The sequence below is a fragment of the Gekko japonicus genome, unplaced genomic scaffold (genome assembly GCF_001447785.1).
Source record: "Gekko japonicus isolate JY-2015 unplaced genomic scaffold, Gekko_japonicus_V1.1 scaffold10, whole genome shotgun sequence".
Taxonomy (NCBI): Eukaryota; Metazoa; Chordata; class Lepidosauria; order Squamata; family Gekkonidae; genus Gekko; species Gekko japonicus.
In genome coordinates, this window is record NW_015167526.1 from 1,955,740 (window position 1) to 1,973,683 (window position 17,944).

At 50.7% G+C, this 17,944-nt stretch overlaps 1 protein-coding gene across 1 annotated transcript in view; it reads right to left on the bottom strand.

Annotated features, from left to right (window-relative positions):
* RPH3A (rabphilin 3A) overlaps positions 1–17,944 on the bottom strand; it is a 134,762-nt gene that overhangs the window by 32,988 nt on the left and 83,830 nt on the right. Inside the window, exons 9-13 of the mRNA XM_015413214.1 lie at positions 17,263–17,331; positions 12,627–12,776; positions 5,559–5,651; positions 4,028–4,042; positions 2,036–2,083 (exon numbers count right to left, since the gene is read on the bottom strand). Of these exons, the coding sequence (XP_015268700.1) occupies positions 2,036–2,083; positions 4,028–4,042; positions 5,559–5,651; positions 12,627–12,776; positions 17,263–17,331 (375 nt within the window). The remainder of the gene's footprint in view (positions 1–2,035; positions 2,084–4,027; positions 4,043–5,558; positions 5,652–12,626; positions 12,777–17,262; positions 17,332–17,944) is intronic.

Below are 17,944 nucleotides of genomic sequence, written 5' to 3' on the forward strand. Positions count from 1 at the left end.
TGATTGTTGTTGTACTTACATCTGTTGGTTCCCTTGAACGTTTGTGAATGTACACCAATATCCTGTGTAGCTTTTTTTGGGGGGTCACTGGAGATTATGATTGAAGTTTACTGTATGTGAAAACTTCTTAAATAAGAAGAATGAGTTTGTATGAGTTTGTGCATATTTCTATCTCCTGCTGTGTCAGTGGTAAATAAAAAGTAATACTGAAAACCAGAAGTTATTTGACAATACCATCATACAACAGACATCCACCACTTTCCCCTATTATATGCTTGTAAATTATACGAAACATGCACTCAAATATGCAAGGGAAACTGAACTCAGTAACACTGTAAGCTAGTGTGAAGTGTCTGTAATACTGCAGTGAAAGAATCAAGAGAATATCTTGTTGGGTACACGAGAAACTGCAAGTTAAAACACTTGTGACAGTAGCTGGAAACTGCAGAGCTCAGGGAATGTTATGCCTACATTTGATGACGTCACAACCTGGTGGTCAGGCCTTCCATATAGGGGGTGGTGCCCCTGCTCCCAGCAGCCCTCAGTTGGGCCACGAGGAGCAAGAAGCAGCCAGGTAAGTTGCAGAGGGGGCCCCCTCCCGCCTTCAGGTACAAGGTCTCCCCCCTCTGTGAGGACAGATCTGCACATTCCCACCCCCCATAGCTAGCAATCCAAAACAGTCCAGAGGCACCTTTAGGACCAAGTTTTATTCAGGTATCAGCTCTCCCTCCTCTGTGAGGACAGATCTGCACGGTCCACACACCCACCCCTAGCTAGCAATCCAAAACAGTCCAGAGGCACCTTTAAGACCAAGTTTTATTCAGGTATCAGCTCTCCCTCCTCTGTGAGGACAGATCTGCACGGTCCACACACACACCCATAGCTAGCAATCCAAAACAGTCCAGTGGCATCTTTAAGACCAGGTTTTATTCAGGTATAAGCTCTCCCTCCTCTGCGAGGACAGATCTGCACGTCCCCCCCCCCCGTGGGTGTTGCCTTCTGACACACTTCCGGTGATGTCAGGGGGTGTGGCATATGCAAATAAGGTATGCTAATGAGGAACTGGGGAAGCAGGAACTCAGGAGAGCCAGCCAGAGAGAAAAGTCTGGTAGGCAGCTGCTGGACTCTCTTTTGTGAAGATTTCCATCGGTCTCTATGGATCAGTTTCCAGGCTTGGGCACCCAAGGGGGAAATCAGGGAGCTTCTGCCAATGCAGAGACCACCCCCTCCCAGAGCGGCTTTCTGAGCCAAATGTCAGTTGTGAGCAATGTTCCCTCTAAGCCATGGAGTCTTGTGAGCAAAAATTCTACTTTGTGAGCTACTGGCATTAAAGTTGTGAGTGAGTGGTTTGGCTACAGCAGGGGTCCTCAAACTTTTTAAACAGGGGGCCAGTTCACTGTCCCTCAGACCGTTGGAGGGCCGGACTATAGTTTAAAAAGAAACTATGAACAAATTCCTATGCACACTGCACATATCTGCAGTTTGGCGCCCCTGAGGGCCAGCGCGCCCTAGGCGAGCTGGCCCTGCCGGCGGGCCGGATAAATGTTTTCAGCGGGCCGCATGTGGCCCGCGGGCCGTAGTTTGAGGACCCCTGGGCTACAGCATAAATTAGTTCGCTCTGGAGCCCTCCTTTCTGAGCCAAGGCAAAAATCTGTGAGCCGGAGGCTAAAAAACTGTGAGCTAGCTCACACTAACTCAGCTTAGAGGGAACACTGGCTGTGAGTCATGCAAAGCTGTGAACAAAACTGTCTCAGAGCAGATGCTGGGGAACAGATCCCCAATCCAGGGGCAAACTGGCCCTTTAACTTTCTGGGGAAACCCGGGGGGGGGGCTGAGCCCCGGCCGCTCTGGGAGGATCACAGGAGCTGGGTTTGGCTCAGGATGCTCCTGTGCAGTTTTCGAATTCACGTCTTGCCCTAATCTCTCAGGGACCAGCGGATACACACCTGGGACCTGGAGAAGAGTCTCCTGGGATCAAGAGGGTTCAAGGTCTAAGCCCTGCCTTCCAGCTAGTCCAAAATTAAGACAGACGCTTTCCCTTGCCTTTCTGGGAAGTGACTCGCAGTTCCCACGGCTGGCCTGCCTTCAGCCGCAAAGCAAAGAATGATATTTCACTACTGCTGTTGTAAATGACTCAAAGGCAAGTGTGGACAATCACAACCTAATCAGAGAACAAATGTAAAGAAAACCGTCGTGAGAGTCCGACCCACAGATCGGGCAGTCAGCAAGACTTGCAGAGAAGATGCTTTCTGTATATGATGGTCAACAAGCACTCTAGATAAGCATATGGAGCAGAGGTCCATCAGTGGGTATTAGCCACAAGGTATAGATAGGGACTCTGGGGCAAGTGATGCTCTGTCATCTTGGTGCTTGGGGGGGTCAACAGTGGGAGGGCTTCTCATGTCCTGGCCCCACTGGTGGACCTCCTGATGGCCCCTGGTATTTCTGGCCCCTGTGTGATATAGAGTGTTGGGCTGGATGGGCCTTTGGCCTGATCCAACATTGGCTTCTCTTATGTTCTTATATGGAACAGAGGTCCATCAGCGGCTATTAGCCACAAAGTATTGGTAGGAATTCTCAGTCTGGGGCAAGGGATGCTCTGTATTCTTGGTGCTTGGAGGGGGAGGGCAACAGTGGGAAGGCTTCTAGTGTCCTGGCCCCACTGCTGGACCTCCTGATGATGTCCCCTGGTATTTCTGGCCACTGTGTGATACAGAGTGTTGGACTGGATGGGCCTTTGGCCTGATCCAACATTGGCATCTCTTATGTTCTTATGTACCACACAATAAACAAATTCCTTCAAATCATAAGAAAACCCTAGTGTGAAAATACCTAATCCGCGTCGTCTCTGGATTATCTAACGTTTCAAAATTGGATCTTCCTCAGGAAATATTAGGTAAAGGTAAAGGTTTCCCTTGCTCGAAAGCCAGTCAAATCCGACTCTATGGGGCGGTGCTCATGTCCGTTTCCAAGACGAAGAGCCAGCGCTGTCCAAAGACATTTCCGTGGTCATGTGGCCGGCATGACTAGACGCCGAGGCGCACGGAACTCTGTTACCTTCCCACTAAAGTGGTACTTATTTATCTACTTGCAATTTCTTGCTTTCGAACTGCTAGGTTGGCAGAAGCTGGGACCAGAGATGGGCGCTCACTCCATCATGTGGCACTCGGGTCTTGACCTACTGGACTACCGACCTTCTGATCTGCAACTCAGTGTCTTAATAGGTATTCAGGCTCAAATATGCGTCTGGGATCCATTAGAGGCTTAGCAGCATTTTTGAGCCTGAATACTTATTGAGATCAGTGTCCTATCTGAATGTATTATCTTTCCTGATTTTTTGTAAAGCACTTTATGAGCAAGAGAGCTTTTGTACGCCTCTAATATCTCCTGAGGAAGATGTATTTCTACACTAGGATTTTCTTATGATTTGAAGGAATTTGTTCATTGTGTTGTAGTGCTTGTTGACCATCATATACAGAAAGCATCTTCTTTGCAAGTCTTGTTGACTGCCTGATTTGTGGGTCAGACTCTCACGACTGTTTTCTTTACATTCGTAAATGACTCAAAGGCGTCTCTCTGCCACTGGGCTGGAACCGGGGTATCTGAAGGACTGTTTTTCCCCATATGTTCCAGCCCAGGAATTAAGATGACAAGCAGAGGCCCCCCTGACTCTCCCACCAATCAAAGAAGCTTATTTGGTGGGTCCATGAGACAGGGCCTTTTTGGTGGCAGCCCCATGATTATGAAACAACCTCCCCAAGGAGGGGCCCTGGACCTTCCCTTTCAGTCTTTAGGAGACAGAATCATAGAGCTGGAAGGGGCCATACAGGCCTAGTCCAACCCCCTGCCCAATGCAGGACCAGCCTCAAGCATCTCTGACAAATATCCGTCCAGCCTCTTCTTGAAAGCTGTCAGTGAAGGGGGGCTCACCACCTCCCTAGGCAGCTGATTCCACCTCTGAACCAGTCTGGCCATGAAAAAGTTCTTCCTACTATCCAGTCGATACCTTTCTGCATGTCATTTAAACCCGTTGCTTCGGGTCCTCTCCTCTGCTGCCAACTGGAACAGCTCCTTGCCCTCCTCCTCCAAATGACAGCCCTTCAAATATTGAAAGAGAGCGATCATGTCCCCCCTCAGTCTCCTCTTCTCCAGACTAAACATTCCCAAGGCCCTCAGCCTTTCCTCGTAGGGCTCGGTCTCCAGACCCCCGATCATCCTCGTCGCTCTCCTCTGCACCCTCTCGATTTTGCCCACATCCTTTTTGAAGTGAGGCCCCTAGAACTGTACACAGTACTCCAGGTGTGGCCTGACCAAGGCAGTCTACAGAGGGGCTACGGCCTCCTGCGATTTCGATGCTATGACAGTTGAAGACAGTTGTATTTAGGACCACCTTTGGCTAAGTCTACTAGCAGCCCTGAGTTCTGATTTTAAATTTTGCTTTTTTAATGTTTTTAATGTATTTTATTTTATGTATTTTATCTATGTTTGTCCACAGGGAAGAGAGGCAGCTAGGAAATGTTTTTAAATAAATATCTTAAATAAATATACGTGAAACATGCAGGGTGTGTGCTGCAGCACCTGCTAAACCCTTCCGCCTTCTGTTTGGCACCAAGAGCATAGCAAGAAGGCCAGGTCTTGGAAGCTACAATTCAGTTGGTCTCTTCCTCCAAAAGCCTTCCTTAAAGGGTGGGGGGAGTGTTATGTATTGGGACTGCATCATCCCTGATTGAATCACCCCAGAGACTGGCTGAGCTTGGAGCACAAGAACAATAGCTGACCAGGACTCTGGAATAAACCAATCAAGTAGTAATGTTATGTAAATAGCCTATCACGGGGAGTGGGCATGTGTGTGGGGGGGTGTGGTGTTTTGCATGCATATAAGCAGGGCTCCGGCCCTGCTAGAGTTGTCTTAGCAGGGGCGGATTAAGGCTCACTGGTGCCCTAAGCACTGACCAATCTTGGTGCCCCCAATCTTGGTGCCATAGCCTATGACACTGCACCTCGCCAGCAAAAAATAGAAGATAACTCTAGGGTGCACCATGATCAATGTTCCCTCTAAGCTGCGGAGTCTTGTGAGCAAGAATTCTACTTTGTGAGCTAAAGGCCTTAATGTTGTGAGCGAGCGATTTGGCTATTGCATACATTAGTTTGCTCTGGAGCCCTCCTTGCTGAGCCAAGACATAAATGTGTGAGCCAGAGGCTAAAAAACTGTGAGCTGGCTCACACTAACTCAGCTTAGAGGGAACACTGACCATGATCAATGTGCACTCGCTTTATCGGGGTTCTTTTTTTACAAATCTTCATTCTTTTTTTTTTCCTTTTCACCCTTTTCCCAACTTTGTGGTGCCCCCTTTGGCCCTGGTGCCCTAAGCACGGGCTTAGTCTGCTTCATGGTTCATCCACCCCTGTGCCGTAGAGTTAAACTGAAATCACTAATAAACTATGAGCTGATCACTATACATGTCTCGAACCCAGTATATTTCACTATTTCAGGGAGGTCAAAGCCAAAGGGCACCGGAGGCATCCGACACACACCAGGATGTTGGCAGCAAACCCACCTTGGTCTGCCAGCCGGGCAGATGGACTCGGGTTCGAAGCCGGAGGAGGTGGCCTGGCGCTTGCCGCTTGGACAGAATTGGCCCGTCTGACACCTAAACAAGGGGAGAAGGCAAAGCGAATCAGAGAAGGTCAGACTCACAGCTCCCCAGATGTTGTTGTTGTTCAGTTGCAAAGTCGAGTCCGTCTCTTTGCGACCCCACGGACCACATCTCGCCAAGCCCTCCTGTCCTATCCCCAGAGAGAGCAAACCAAATTATACCACAAGGAGGCAGCGGAGAGCATTTGGGGGAGTCTTTTCAGCAGACCCGTGGCAAACCGTCCGTGTGGGGTGGGAGGGGGGGATGCAGTGCTTCATTCCCAGAAAAATAGATGCAGGAAGTTCAAGTCTCAAAACCAAAATAGGACCCACGGTAAGTAGGAAATACCAAAAATCAGCAAATACCATGCTACAGACGATTACAAAGTATCTCAAGTAATGTATATATAGTTTTTCGTTTTTATATTATTTTTTCTATATTTCTTATAAATTGTTCACTGGCCCCGCCTACCCCTTTATGAATACCAGTCCTCCTTCATTGTACAAAAGTTTTAAGAGGGAGGACTCCTTTAAGTCTATTCTGAATTGGTGCTCAGTCTTCCTCCTGTTGGAGGAAAATAATATAAAAAATATATATACAAAAATTACTTTAGATAAGAACATAAGAGACGCCAATGTTGGATCAGGCCAAAGGCCCATCCAGTCCAACGCTCTGTGTGACACAGTGGCCAGAAATACCAGGTGCCATCAGGAGGTCCACGGGTGGGGCCAGGACATTAGAAGCCCTCCCACTGTTGCTCCCCCCCCCCCAAGCACCAAGGTGACAGAGCATCACTTGCCCCAGAGTACTTATCTATACCTTGTGGCTAATAGCCACTGATGGACCTCTGCTCCATATGCTTATCTAATTCCCTTTTGAAGCCATCCATGCTTGTAGCCGATCTCATCCAATTTTGAAAGCTAAGCAGGGTCGGCCCTGGTTAGAACTTAGATCTGGTTAGAACCTGGTTAGAACCAAGGAAGTCTAGGGTTGCTACGCAGACGCAGGCAGCGGCCAGGCACCTCTGTTCATCTCTTGGCTTGAAAACGATGGACCTCTGCTCCATATGCTTATCTAATTCCCTTTTGATACTTTGCAATTGTCTGTAGCACGGTATTTGCTGATTTTTGGAAGTTCAGGGCTAGCCAGACACTCTCCCCTTCTGCTCTTGAAATTCTTTGCCGTGTTCCCGGACGCACGGGGCATTTCTGGGGCTTCTTATTGCTCGCGGGCGTGAGGAAGGCAGTCTCTCCACTGACACTCCCTGGCACTCCATCACATTCCTTAATCAGACACTTCCAGAGTCCTACAAGCCCCAGGAACTGACATTTTAGGACAACCAAGGGACTGGGGAATAAACCAGGGGAAAGGGGCTTCCCCACTCCTCAGAGACAGCCTGCGCTCAGTCTCAAAAAGGGGGAGGAACTCAAAAAGTTCCACGGACAAGGAGGAACCGGAAGGCCGCGAGTCAACCAGCACCTGGCAGGTATTCTGCAAGCAAGCCAGTTCCAAAAAGTCCACCCAGGGAATACACTTTGCACCTACTCAGGAGAACTCTAAGACACTCTTCCTCCGCAAGTCTCAGGGTCTGGCCTTGGCACTGAAAACAGGCACTGGGCTAGTAAAAGTGTTAGAAGGGGGGGGGGGAGACTTCTCCTTTGGGGCTGCAGGGGAAAGCCCTCTCCTCAGCATGGTGTAGCAGTTAAGAGTGGCAGCCTCTAACCTGGAGAACCGAGATCGATTCCCCCCTCCTCCTCCACATGAAACCTGCTGGGTGACCTTGGGCCAGTCACTGTTCTCTCAGAACTCTCTCAGCCCCACCTGCCTCACAAGGTGCCTGTTGAGAGCCAGTTTGGTATAGTGGTTAAGTACACGGACTCTAATCTGGGAGAACCGGGTTTGATTCCCCACTCCTCCACTTGCACCTGGCTGTCTGACCTTGGGCAAGCCATAGTTCTCTCAGAGCTGTTCTTGAAAAAGAGCTGTTTCTGTCAGAGCTCTCTCAGCCCCACCTACCTCACAGGGTGTCTGTTGTGGGGAGGGGAAGGGAAAGGAGTTTGTAAGCCGCTCTGAGACACCTTTGGGTAGTGAAGGGCCATGGGGTATAAATCCAATATCTTCTCTCTTCAATTTCTTCTTCTTCTTCTTGAGGGGAGAGGAAGGGAAGGCGACTGTCAGCCGCTTTGAGACTCCTTAGGGCCAAGAAAAACAGCCAACTCTTCCTCTTCTCACTGGCCAGAGGGGCTCAAAATTGGGAAACGAGCAGAGATTTTTGCCACACCCTCCAGCACAGAAGCCCCACCCCTTCATCCTAACTGCCTGGTTGCAGTCACCTGATGACAAAACACTCTGCACATGGTCAGAGGCATGCCCAGAGCTGCTCTTGCTTTGCACATGCCGGAGCATCCAAAGGCAAGCTCCAGGGCACCCCATTAAGCCCCGGGGCCTTAGAATCCAGCTGCGATTGGCCGGTTTTAATCCTGACAGACTCAGAGGCAGTACAAAAACCATCTCTTCCCATTAAATAATGCATCTAGGTCAGGTATATATAGGATGAAAGGAATACTGATGTGGCTGTTCGGTGGGAAACCAGGACGCAGAGGGAAGCGGCTGGAGAGACAGGAGAGGCGCCTTCTGACAAACGGCTTCCCGTGTGGTTTTAATCACAAGCGCCCCCCCCCCTCCCAAAAGTCCCAGCACCGTCTCTGACTGAGACCAGACGCAGGGTCAAGTGCCCACCTCTCCGGGGCCACATTGGGAGACACCTCCGGCTGTGCCCCAGGCAAGGCACCTGCCGGACGCCCGCCTCCCACAAGATGCAGCCCAAAGGTGCTGAAAACCACGCTCGCCAGGGTTGGGGGGGGGGGTGTGCACTTTGCACAGGTCCTGAGCGATGCTCCCTCTAAGCTGTGGAGTCCTGTGAGCAAAAATTCTACTTTGTGAGCTGCTGGCGTCAAGTTGTGAGCGAGCGATCTGGCTGCTGCATACTTTAAGAGATAAAAAGTGAGCCAGTCTGGTGTAGTGGTTAAGTGCGCAGACTCTAGTCTAGGAGAACCGGGTTTGATTCCCCACTCCTCCACTCGCAGCTGCTGGATGACCTTGGGCAAGCCGTAGTTCTGATAAGAGTGGTCCTTGAAAAAAGAGCCGTTTCTGTCAGAGCTCTCTCAGCCCCACCTACCTCACAGGGTGTCTGTTGTGGGGAGGGGAAGGAAAAAGAGTTTGTAAGCCCCTCTGAGACTCCTTTGGGTAGTGAAGGGTTAGGGTTAAATCCAATCTCTTCTTCTTCTTCTTCTTCTTCTTCTTCTTCTTCTTCAGTGTGCAGACTCTAATCTGGGAGAACCAGGTTTGATTCCCCACTCCTCCACTTGCAGCTGCTGGATGACCTTGGGCAAGCCGTAGTTCTGATAAGAGCTGTTCTTGGAAAGGGGCAGTTTCTGTCAGAGCTCTTTCAGCCCCACCTACCTCACAGGGTGTCTGTTGTGGGGAGGGGAAGGGAAAGGAGTTTGTAAGCCGCTCTGAGACACCTTTGGGTAGTGAAGGGCCGGGTATAAATCCAATCTCTTCTCTTCTTCTTCTTTGCTCTGGAGCCGTCCTTCCTGAGCCAAGACCAAAATCTGTGAGCCACAGGCTAAAGCACTGTGAGCTAGCTCACACTAAACTCAGCTTAGAGGGCACACTGGTCCCCCCTGAGTGGGGACGGCTTTCACGCGCCCAGCCACCCAAGGCAAACGTGGCGGCCTGCCCGACTTTGCTAAACTAATTTAAGCCGCGTTGGGGGTTGAGAAACGCTTCATCTTTATTCAAAGGGTACAGACGAACCCTTCAGTTAGTTCATACCGGAGTCTCTTTGAAGTTCCTTTGTTGACGACGGCAGTTTTTCCCCCTGGAACTGTTTCCCCGGGAGACTGCTTGTCTGTCAAGGGGCTCCCTAACAGTCTTCCTTAGGGAGATCGTGCTTCTCTGTCTCCATCTTGCAGGTGAGAGCGGGGAGGGGGGGGGATCTTGTCCAAGGCCACATCAGGGCCACTGTGGCCACAGCCAGATCTGAAGGGTCAAACCACCCTCTGGCCCCGTTATTACCTGCTCTCTCTCCGTTTAAGAGGGCGCCACCACCATCCAGCCCCTGCCGAAGCAGAGAGCAAACTCTCCAGACGGCAGAAGGCAAGAGAGGATGGCGTCAGTGTCCCCTCTAAGATGAGTTAGTGTGGGCCAGATCACAGTTCTTTAGCCTCCGGCTCACCCATTTTTGTCTCAGCTCAGGAAGGGATGGCTCCAGAGCAAGCGAATTGATGTGGTACCCAAATCGCTCGCTCACAGCTTGAATGCCAGCAGCTCACAAAGTAGGATTTTTGCACACAAAACCCCACAGCTTAGAGGGAGCATTGGATTAATTGCTCTGCATCTCCCTGCTGCAGCGCACTCCTCAGCACTTCCTGCCCCACGAAGGCTTCTGAGATTGCGTCGAGCTTGCCTTTGACACACATGCAAAGTCCCCTGGCTTGGGCCCATCGCGAAGACCCCCCCCCGACCCCCCCCCTCGTCGCCTCCCCCAGGAGTGACTGTCCTCCACAAAATCCACTAACAGCTGTCCATCACTGGTTGCCATGGAAACTGGTTGCACAGGCCATTCGTAGCTCCCACCCACCCAACAGACAGGGACTCTGCACTCAACTCATGGGGAGCCACATCGCAAGAGCTGCAAGCTGCAGAGGCCAGACTGATATGACTTTTCTCACCCTGTGTTGGGTATTACAAGGTGAAAACACTCAGTATATCTGGGGTTAAATGTTTGTTTGTGTTGCTCACAGGAAGTCACATGTTTTTCATGTAACCAATGCTGTTTTAGGAATAGAAGCCCAGGAATTTTGTCACTGATCTAGGAGTTTGATTGGAACTAAAGTGTCACAGTGTTTTTGCATTTTATGGCTCCTCTTCCGGTCTTTGTTTTGCTGTTCTCAAGAAGAAGAAGAGAGAGAAGTCATAACTCTCTTCTAGTTTTGTCTTTTGTAGTGTAAGGATGTAGCCGATTAGCTCCGTTGTTATTTTCATCCCCAGTTACCCTTTCCCTATGCTAGAATTTAGTAAAAAAAACTTTCTATTTTAATCACACATGGACTCTGTGTCTGAATTATTTTACTATGGCACTGCTAAGCTATTTTATCTCTGCTAAATACAATTTTTAAATATCTCACAAACCCAACACCCTGCCTCTGTTGGTGGCGCCAAACCTGTCCGATTTTCCAGGCAATGCCAGGACACCCCGATCCAGAGTCCCTTCCATGCTCTCCTGCTCACATGGAGCCCCATTCCCATCAGTGGAGGAGGGCATTAAAGAAAATGTGTGTGCAAATGTGCTTCCCTGTGGAACTTAATGCTGAGAAGGAGGAGGAGGAGGAGGAGGAGATTGGGTTTATACCCCGCCCTTCATTCGGAGTCTCAGAGGGGCTGACAAACTCCTTTCCCTTCCCCTCCCCACCACAGACACCCTGTGAGGTAGGTGGGGCTGAGAGAGCTCTGAGAGAAACGGCTCTTTTGGGAACAGCCCTGACAGAACTATGGATTGGCCAAGGTCATCCAGCAGCTGTAAGTGGAAGAGTGGAGAATCAAACCCAGTGCTCCCAGATTAGTGTCCGCGCACTTAACCACTACACCAAACTGGCCTGGCGCCACAGAATCTCTTGCTTCTGTCTTCATTCCCACCATTCCTTCACTACCGCATTTGAAAACGTCCAACAGCACAGCCCGCTTGTTACAAACCGCACGCAACGCTTCTGTCCCATTTAGTTTACTCACGCATGTGCAAGGATACTGATGGTGGTGCACAGGGCTATTTTGGGGCAGGAACGCACAGAAACAGAGTTCCGGCTGGCTCCCGAGTTGGCCACACCCAGCAGGAACTCATTAGCATAATAGGCCACACCCAACAGCAGAAACTCATTAGGATTGGCTACATTAGGGGTGTGTGGCCTAACATGCAAAGGAGTTCCTGCTACAAAAAAGCCCTGGGTTTTGACAACAAACAAGATAAACAGAATAAGAATCAAAAGGTGGGTGTGGCTGGATGACCACATTTCTGGTAACATGGGGGTGTGGCCTAATATGCTAATGTGCGGTGCTGTCAGGGTGTGGCCCAATATGCTAATATTTCTGCTGTTGGGTGTGGCCTATTATGCTAATGAGTTCCTGCTGGGCTTTTTCTACAAAAAAGCGCTGTGCGATTTTGCAAACCGCTCTGTTTGGGGAATCGCGTTCCTGTTTCTTACAAGAGGTGGTTGGTGCTGCCGTCTCGGGAAATGCCGTCAAGACAGAACAGAGGGCTCACACACCCAGAGTCTGAGCATTGCACCCACGGTAGCTATCAGCTTCTAGTGTGTAAATTACAAAACTGAACCACGCAAGGGCAAACAGAGGCACCTGCGCTTGTAATAGATCTCGGCTTACGCTCTATACCGGGTGGGGATTTGGGAAGGCTGGGGCAACTGGACTCGCAATGTGACTGAGACTCGTACGTTAGGAAAACTACAACTCCATTAGCAATGCAGGGATGACTCTGCCTTGGAGGAGCCTACCTCCTGTCTCTGCATGAGTCACTGCTCTGAGCAAGCCTTCTAATGGGAAGGAGGCACAGTCTCTTGCAGAGACTCGACAGGCACCCTCCGCACAGTAGCTACTTCTGCTGTTTCCACCATATCAGGAGTGATCTCGTCACACCTGATGCAGAGATGAGGCAAGGCTACCCACAACTCTAATGGTAGCTTGTTAGGGGCCACAAGGCGGAGCGGTGACTCATACAGGGATACAGCAGGCAGCTTCCTCTGCAGAAGGATATTTTAGGCTCACCAAAGCGTAAAATTATTTGTCTTGTGTTCCCGTGGCACGTTGGTTTGCCGTAGCACAAAAACGAGAAGCTCACAGAGTAGATTAAGAAGACGCTAGGGAAGAAGGCGGGGCGGCAATTTCCACAAATGGATCCCCGGTGGATTTTCTCACCTCCAGGGCTTCTGGTGGCTTCGGTCTCTCCCGAGTAGCCCCGGCTCTCTGCGCCCTCGCTGGCGTATTCGCTGCCACTGGGAGCCATTCTGGCCTCGGCAGGTTTGCGGTTAACTTGTGGATAATTTCCCCGACTGGAAGCAACGGCTGCTGGCTCATTGCCTGGAAGAACAGCACACACACACACACACACACACAAAGGCCCACAGCGATGAAGTTACTTTCCCGTTGTCACGGCAAATGCAAACAAATCACATTTCCAGCAATTAAGACTGCAAACAGGAGAAAATCTTAGAAAGCTGCAGAGCTTGGGAAGATCGAGGATCGGCTGTGGGGGGGGGAGACAGTCTGCAAGCTCCCCCTGGCCATTGGCTGGGATGCTGTGACATCACGGAGTATCCACGGGCATCCTAACTGAGGGAGAGAATGGGGCAGGACAGAAAGGCTTGACTGTGGAGGGCAAGTCCCATACATCAGGGACAGGAGAGAGCAGGCGGGGAACTGGAAGGATGGTCGGCTGTGGAGCGAGAAGTCATAGAAAGAGAAGAGAGAAGAGATTGGATTTATACCCCGCCCTTCACTTGGTGTCTCAGAGCGGCTTCCAAACTCCTTTCCCTTTCCCCTCCCCACAACAGACACCCTGTGAGGTGGGCGGGGCTGAGAGAGCTCTGACAGAAACTGCTCTTTTTCAAGGACAGCTCTGACAGAGCTTGTGACTGACCCAAGGTCACATCAGCAGGTGCAAGTGGAGGAGTGGGGAATCAAACCCGGTTCTCCCAGATTAGAGTCCGCACACTTAACCACTACACCAAACTGTATTGGATATTGGATTTATACCCCACCCTTCCCTCGGAGTCTCAAAGCGGTTTACAATCTCCTTTCCCTTCCCCTCCCTACAACAGACACCCTGTGAGGTAGGTGGGGCTGAGAGAGCTCTTTTGAGGACAGATCTTGAGAGAACGTGACTGACCCAAGGTGGAGGAGGAGAAGGAGGAGATTGGATTTATACCCCACCCTTCACTTGGAGTCTCAGAGCGGCTTACAATCTTCTTTCCCTTCCCTCCCCACAACGGACACCCTGAGAGGTAGGTGGGGCTGAGAGAGCTCTGAGATAACTGCTCTTGAGAGAACTTGTGACTGACCCAAGGTGGAGGAGGAGGAGATTGGATTTATACCCCACCCTTCACTTGGAGTCTCAGAGCGGCTTACAATCTCCTTTCCCTCCCCTCCCCACAACGGACACCCTGAGAGTTAGATGGGGCTGAGAGAGCTCTCTCGAGGACTGCTCTTGTGAGAACAGCTCTGAGAAAACTTTTGGCTGACCCCAGGTCACACCAGCAGCTGCACGTGCAGGAGTGGGGACTCAAACCCAGTTCTCCCAGATTAGAGTCCGCACTCCTAACCACGACACCAAACTGGCTCCAGGACAAAGAACTCAATTTCCAGTTTGCAAAAAGTTCGCTATCTGATCACCTTGAGGCGATTCTCAACTCATCCCAGGTGACCAGCTGAATGGATATTTTTGCATCCTGTATCGGAAGGAACACGGGATTTGTGTGTCTGTCTCCAGAGGAGGAGGTTTAGCGCTCTCTTCCTGACAGCTGAAATCCAGGGCAAAATCACGACCTGTCAGTGCCTGCGTGGATCATCTGCCGCTCTAACGAGCAAACTAATGACTGTTCTGACAGCATCAATCAGCAAGCCAACGCCTGGCGCTCCCCGGGGTGTCAGGCAATTCGGGAGGATTTACAGACTGATCCAGATTTTAATAATGGGGCAATCACTCCACATTAGGGCCTCCTGATGAGGTGCTGACAGCCGCTCTGAATTACAGCGGAAGATCCCGTTCTCCTGGCCAAATGGCAGCGGGGAGAACTGGGGGGAGGGGCCGTTGAGCACCAATTTCGGCTCCTAGAAAGGGAGAGATAATGAGGCTTAAGAGAGCTGCGAAATCAGCCCTGGACCCAGGGAACCGGCCCCTGAATCTCTAGCAGGCGCAGACGTGAGAAGATTCCCTCGATGGCCCGGGAATTCTCTCTTCCATTTTGCATTATGTTATTTTTAAGAATTCCTGGCTGGGGTGATATTTGCATTTTTAAAAATGTCTCTCAGTCGTCAGCCCACAGGCTGAGACGTAATTCCGGAGCTGTTAAAGGTAAAGGTAAAGGTTCCCTTGCTCGAAAGCCAGTCCGACTCTAGGTTTGCAGTGCTCACCTCCGTTTCAAAGCCGAAGAGCCAGCGCTGTCTGAAGACGTTTCCGTGGTCATGTGGCCGGCATGACTAAACACCAAGGTGCACGGAACGCTGTTACCTTCCCACCGAAGTGGTACCTATTTATCTACTTGCAATTTCTTGCTTTCAAACTGCTAGGTTGGCAGGAGCTGGAACTAGAGATGGGAGCTCACTCCATCATGCGGCACCCGGGACTCGAACTGCTGAACTACAGACCTTCCACAGCCTGCAGTTCAGTGTCTTAACCACTTGAGCCACCGCAGCTGTTACCTAACCCTGAAAAGTGAACAGTGAAGGATCCCAGGGATGAAGATCTGAATCAATCAAATTAAGCCAAACTTGCTGTTTTCTTCCCCGGCAACTTTAAAAAGGCCGGGTGGACGAGAGCTGTGCAAACCTAGAGAGACGCGGTTCTAGATGTACCCCAGCCGATTGTAGAGGGCACCATAACGGGGAGAAGCAGTACTTCAAGAGGGTCCCGTTTTTGAATATTTCATCTATCCCCTTCTGTCCTCGTCTTCCGCCCGCGGGTGAAGACTTTTTTTGTTTCGTTTGGTCTTCCCTCAACGATCCCTCCTTCCTAACCAATGTTTTAATTGCTCGTTTTCTATTTTGTATGTATTTCAACACCTTTTTTGAAACTGCTTCACTACTGGCGTGGGAATTAATTCTAATGGTTTAAAAATATGATTCTATCACTGTTGTTTCAATTGGTTAGCCACCTTGGTGGACCCCGTAAGGTCACAGAGATGGAATATCAGTTTTGTAAATATATATATTTTTTAAAACGAGGAGTGGACTGGGCTGGAAGTTTTCTCCCGACAACAAGAAGAAGAAGAAGAGGAGGAGGAGGAGGAGGAGGAAGAAGAAGAAGAGGAAGAAGAGGAGGAGGAGGAGGAGCAGGAAGAAGAAGAGGAGGAGGAGGAGGAGGAGATTGGATTTATACCCCGCCCTTCCCTCGGAGTCTCAGAGCGGCTTACAAACTCCATTCCCTTCCCCTTCCCACAACAGGCACCCTGTGAGGTAGGTGGGGCTGAGAGAGCTCTTTCCAGAACAGAGCCAGTTTGGTGTAGTGGTTAAGTGTGCGGACTCTAATCTGGGAGAACCGGGTTTGATTCCCCACTCCTCGACTTGCACCTGCTGATGTGACCTTGGGTCAGTCACAAGCTCTGGCACAGCTGTCCTTGAAAAAAGAGCAGTTTGTGTCAGAGTTCTCTCAGTCCCACCTACCTCACAGGGTGTCTGTTGTGGGGAGGGGAAGGGAAAGGAGGTTGTAAGCCGCTCTGAGACACCAAGTGAAGGGCGGGGTATAAATCCAATCTCTTCTTCTTCTTCTTCTTCCTTGAAAGAACAGCTCTGACAGAACTGTGGCTGACCCAAGGTCACCCAGCAGCTGCAAGTGGAAGAGGAGTGGGGATTCAAACCCGGTTCTCCCAGATTAGAGTCCACACACTTAACCACTACACCAAACTGGCTGAAAAAAGACAAAAAAGACAACAGGGAGAAAGGGTCTAGCCCAGCCTGCTCCTCTTTTTATTTTATTTTTAAAATGGACATGCCGTCTTTGTGACCTTACAAGGGCCACCAACGTGCACTCCCTGCAGGGCTAGACTTCTACTTGCAAGGAATCTTTGGCATTCTTAAGTGCCATCCCTAAGCGACCATTAACTTTAGCTAGACAGGAGGAGCCTCCGAGTTTAAAAGAACAGCAGCATTTTCTGCCCAACACAGGCTTGTATCCCACCAGCTCGCTCAGCCAAGAGGCCCTTGGGTCAGAGGAATGCTCCTCGGGCCGAAAGAAGGCTTCGGTTGGCTGACAGAAAGGCTGGGACACGATCCACCAACTGTGGCTTGCCAGAGACTCAGATAACACCGACTCAGTTAATCTACCTGAAGTTTGTCTGGCCCAGGGGAACGAAAAAATTGGGGGGGGGGGGGGAGCCAGTTTGTGACTCAGTGTGGTCCCGTTTCTGAAACGTACTCATTCTGACAGCGCACGGCAAAGGAGAGGAAAGGCTCCATCCCAGGATAAGTACCGTCGTGGGAAAGCGGCATTCTCTTTGTCTCCCTTCCTAGGGAGTCCCTCCGGATGTCAAAATCCCTCCCTGATCGGAGCATGGCCCCCTTAGGCGCATTCCCTCATAGGGACCAGTCACTTGACTAGTTGAGAACAGTGTTCCCTCTAAGCTGAGTCAGTGTGAGCTAGCTCACAGGTTTTTTAGCCTCCGGCTCACACATTTTTTGTCTCGGCTCAGGAAGGGATGGCTCCAGAGCGAACTAATTTACACAGCAGCCAAATGGCTCGCTCACAACTTGAATGCCAGTCGCTCACAAAGTAGAACGTTTGCTCACAAGACTCCACAGCTTAGAGGGAGCATAACGATCCCCTGCTGCAGGAAGAGACGCCACTCACCATAGGATTCCTGCTCGACGGGGGGAGGAGGAGGAGGAGGAGGAGGCGCTTCACCTTGACCTGGGGAACAAGAAGAAGAAGAGATCGGATTTATCCCCTGCCCTTCGCTACCCGAAGGAGTCTCAGAGTGGCTTACAAACTCCTTTCCCTTCCCCTCCCCTGTGAGGTAGGCAGGGCTGAGAGAGCTCTCTGGAGGACTGCCCTTGAGAGAACGGCTCTGAGAGAACTTGTGACTGACTCAAGGTCTCCCCAGCAGCTGCACATGGAGGAGTGGGGAATCAAACCCGGTTCTCCCAGGTCAGAGTCCGTGCTCTTAACCACGACACCAAACTGGCTCTCGAAGGAGGAGGAGGTGAAGATTGGATTTATACCCCGCCCTTCACTGCCCGAAGGAGTCTCAGAGTGGTTTACAAACTCCTTTCCCTTCCCCTCCCCTGTGAGGTACGCGGGGCTGAGAGAGCTCTCTGGAGGACTGCCCTTGAGAGAATGGCTCTGAGAGAACTTGTGACTGACCCAAGGTCTCCCCAGCAGCTGCGAGTGGAGGAGTGGGGAATCGAACCCGGTTCTCCCAGGTCAGAGTCCGCGCTCTTAACCACGATGCCAAACCGGCTTAACGTTTTGTAACCGCTACAAAACAAGGGACGGTTTACAGAGCGAAACAGAAGTGCGGTCT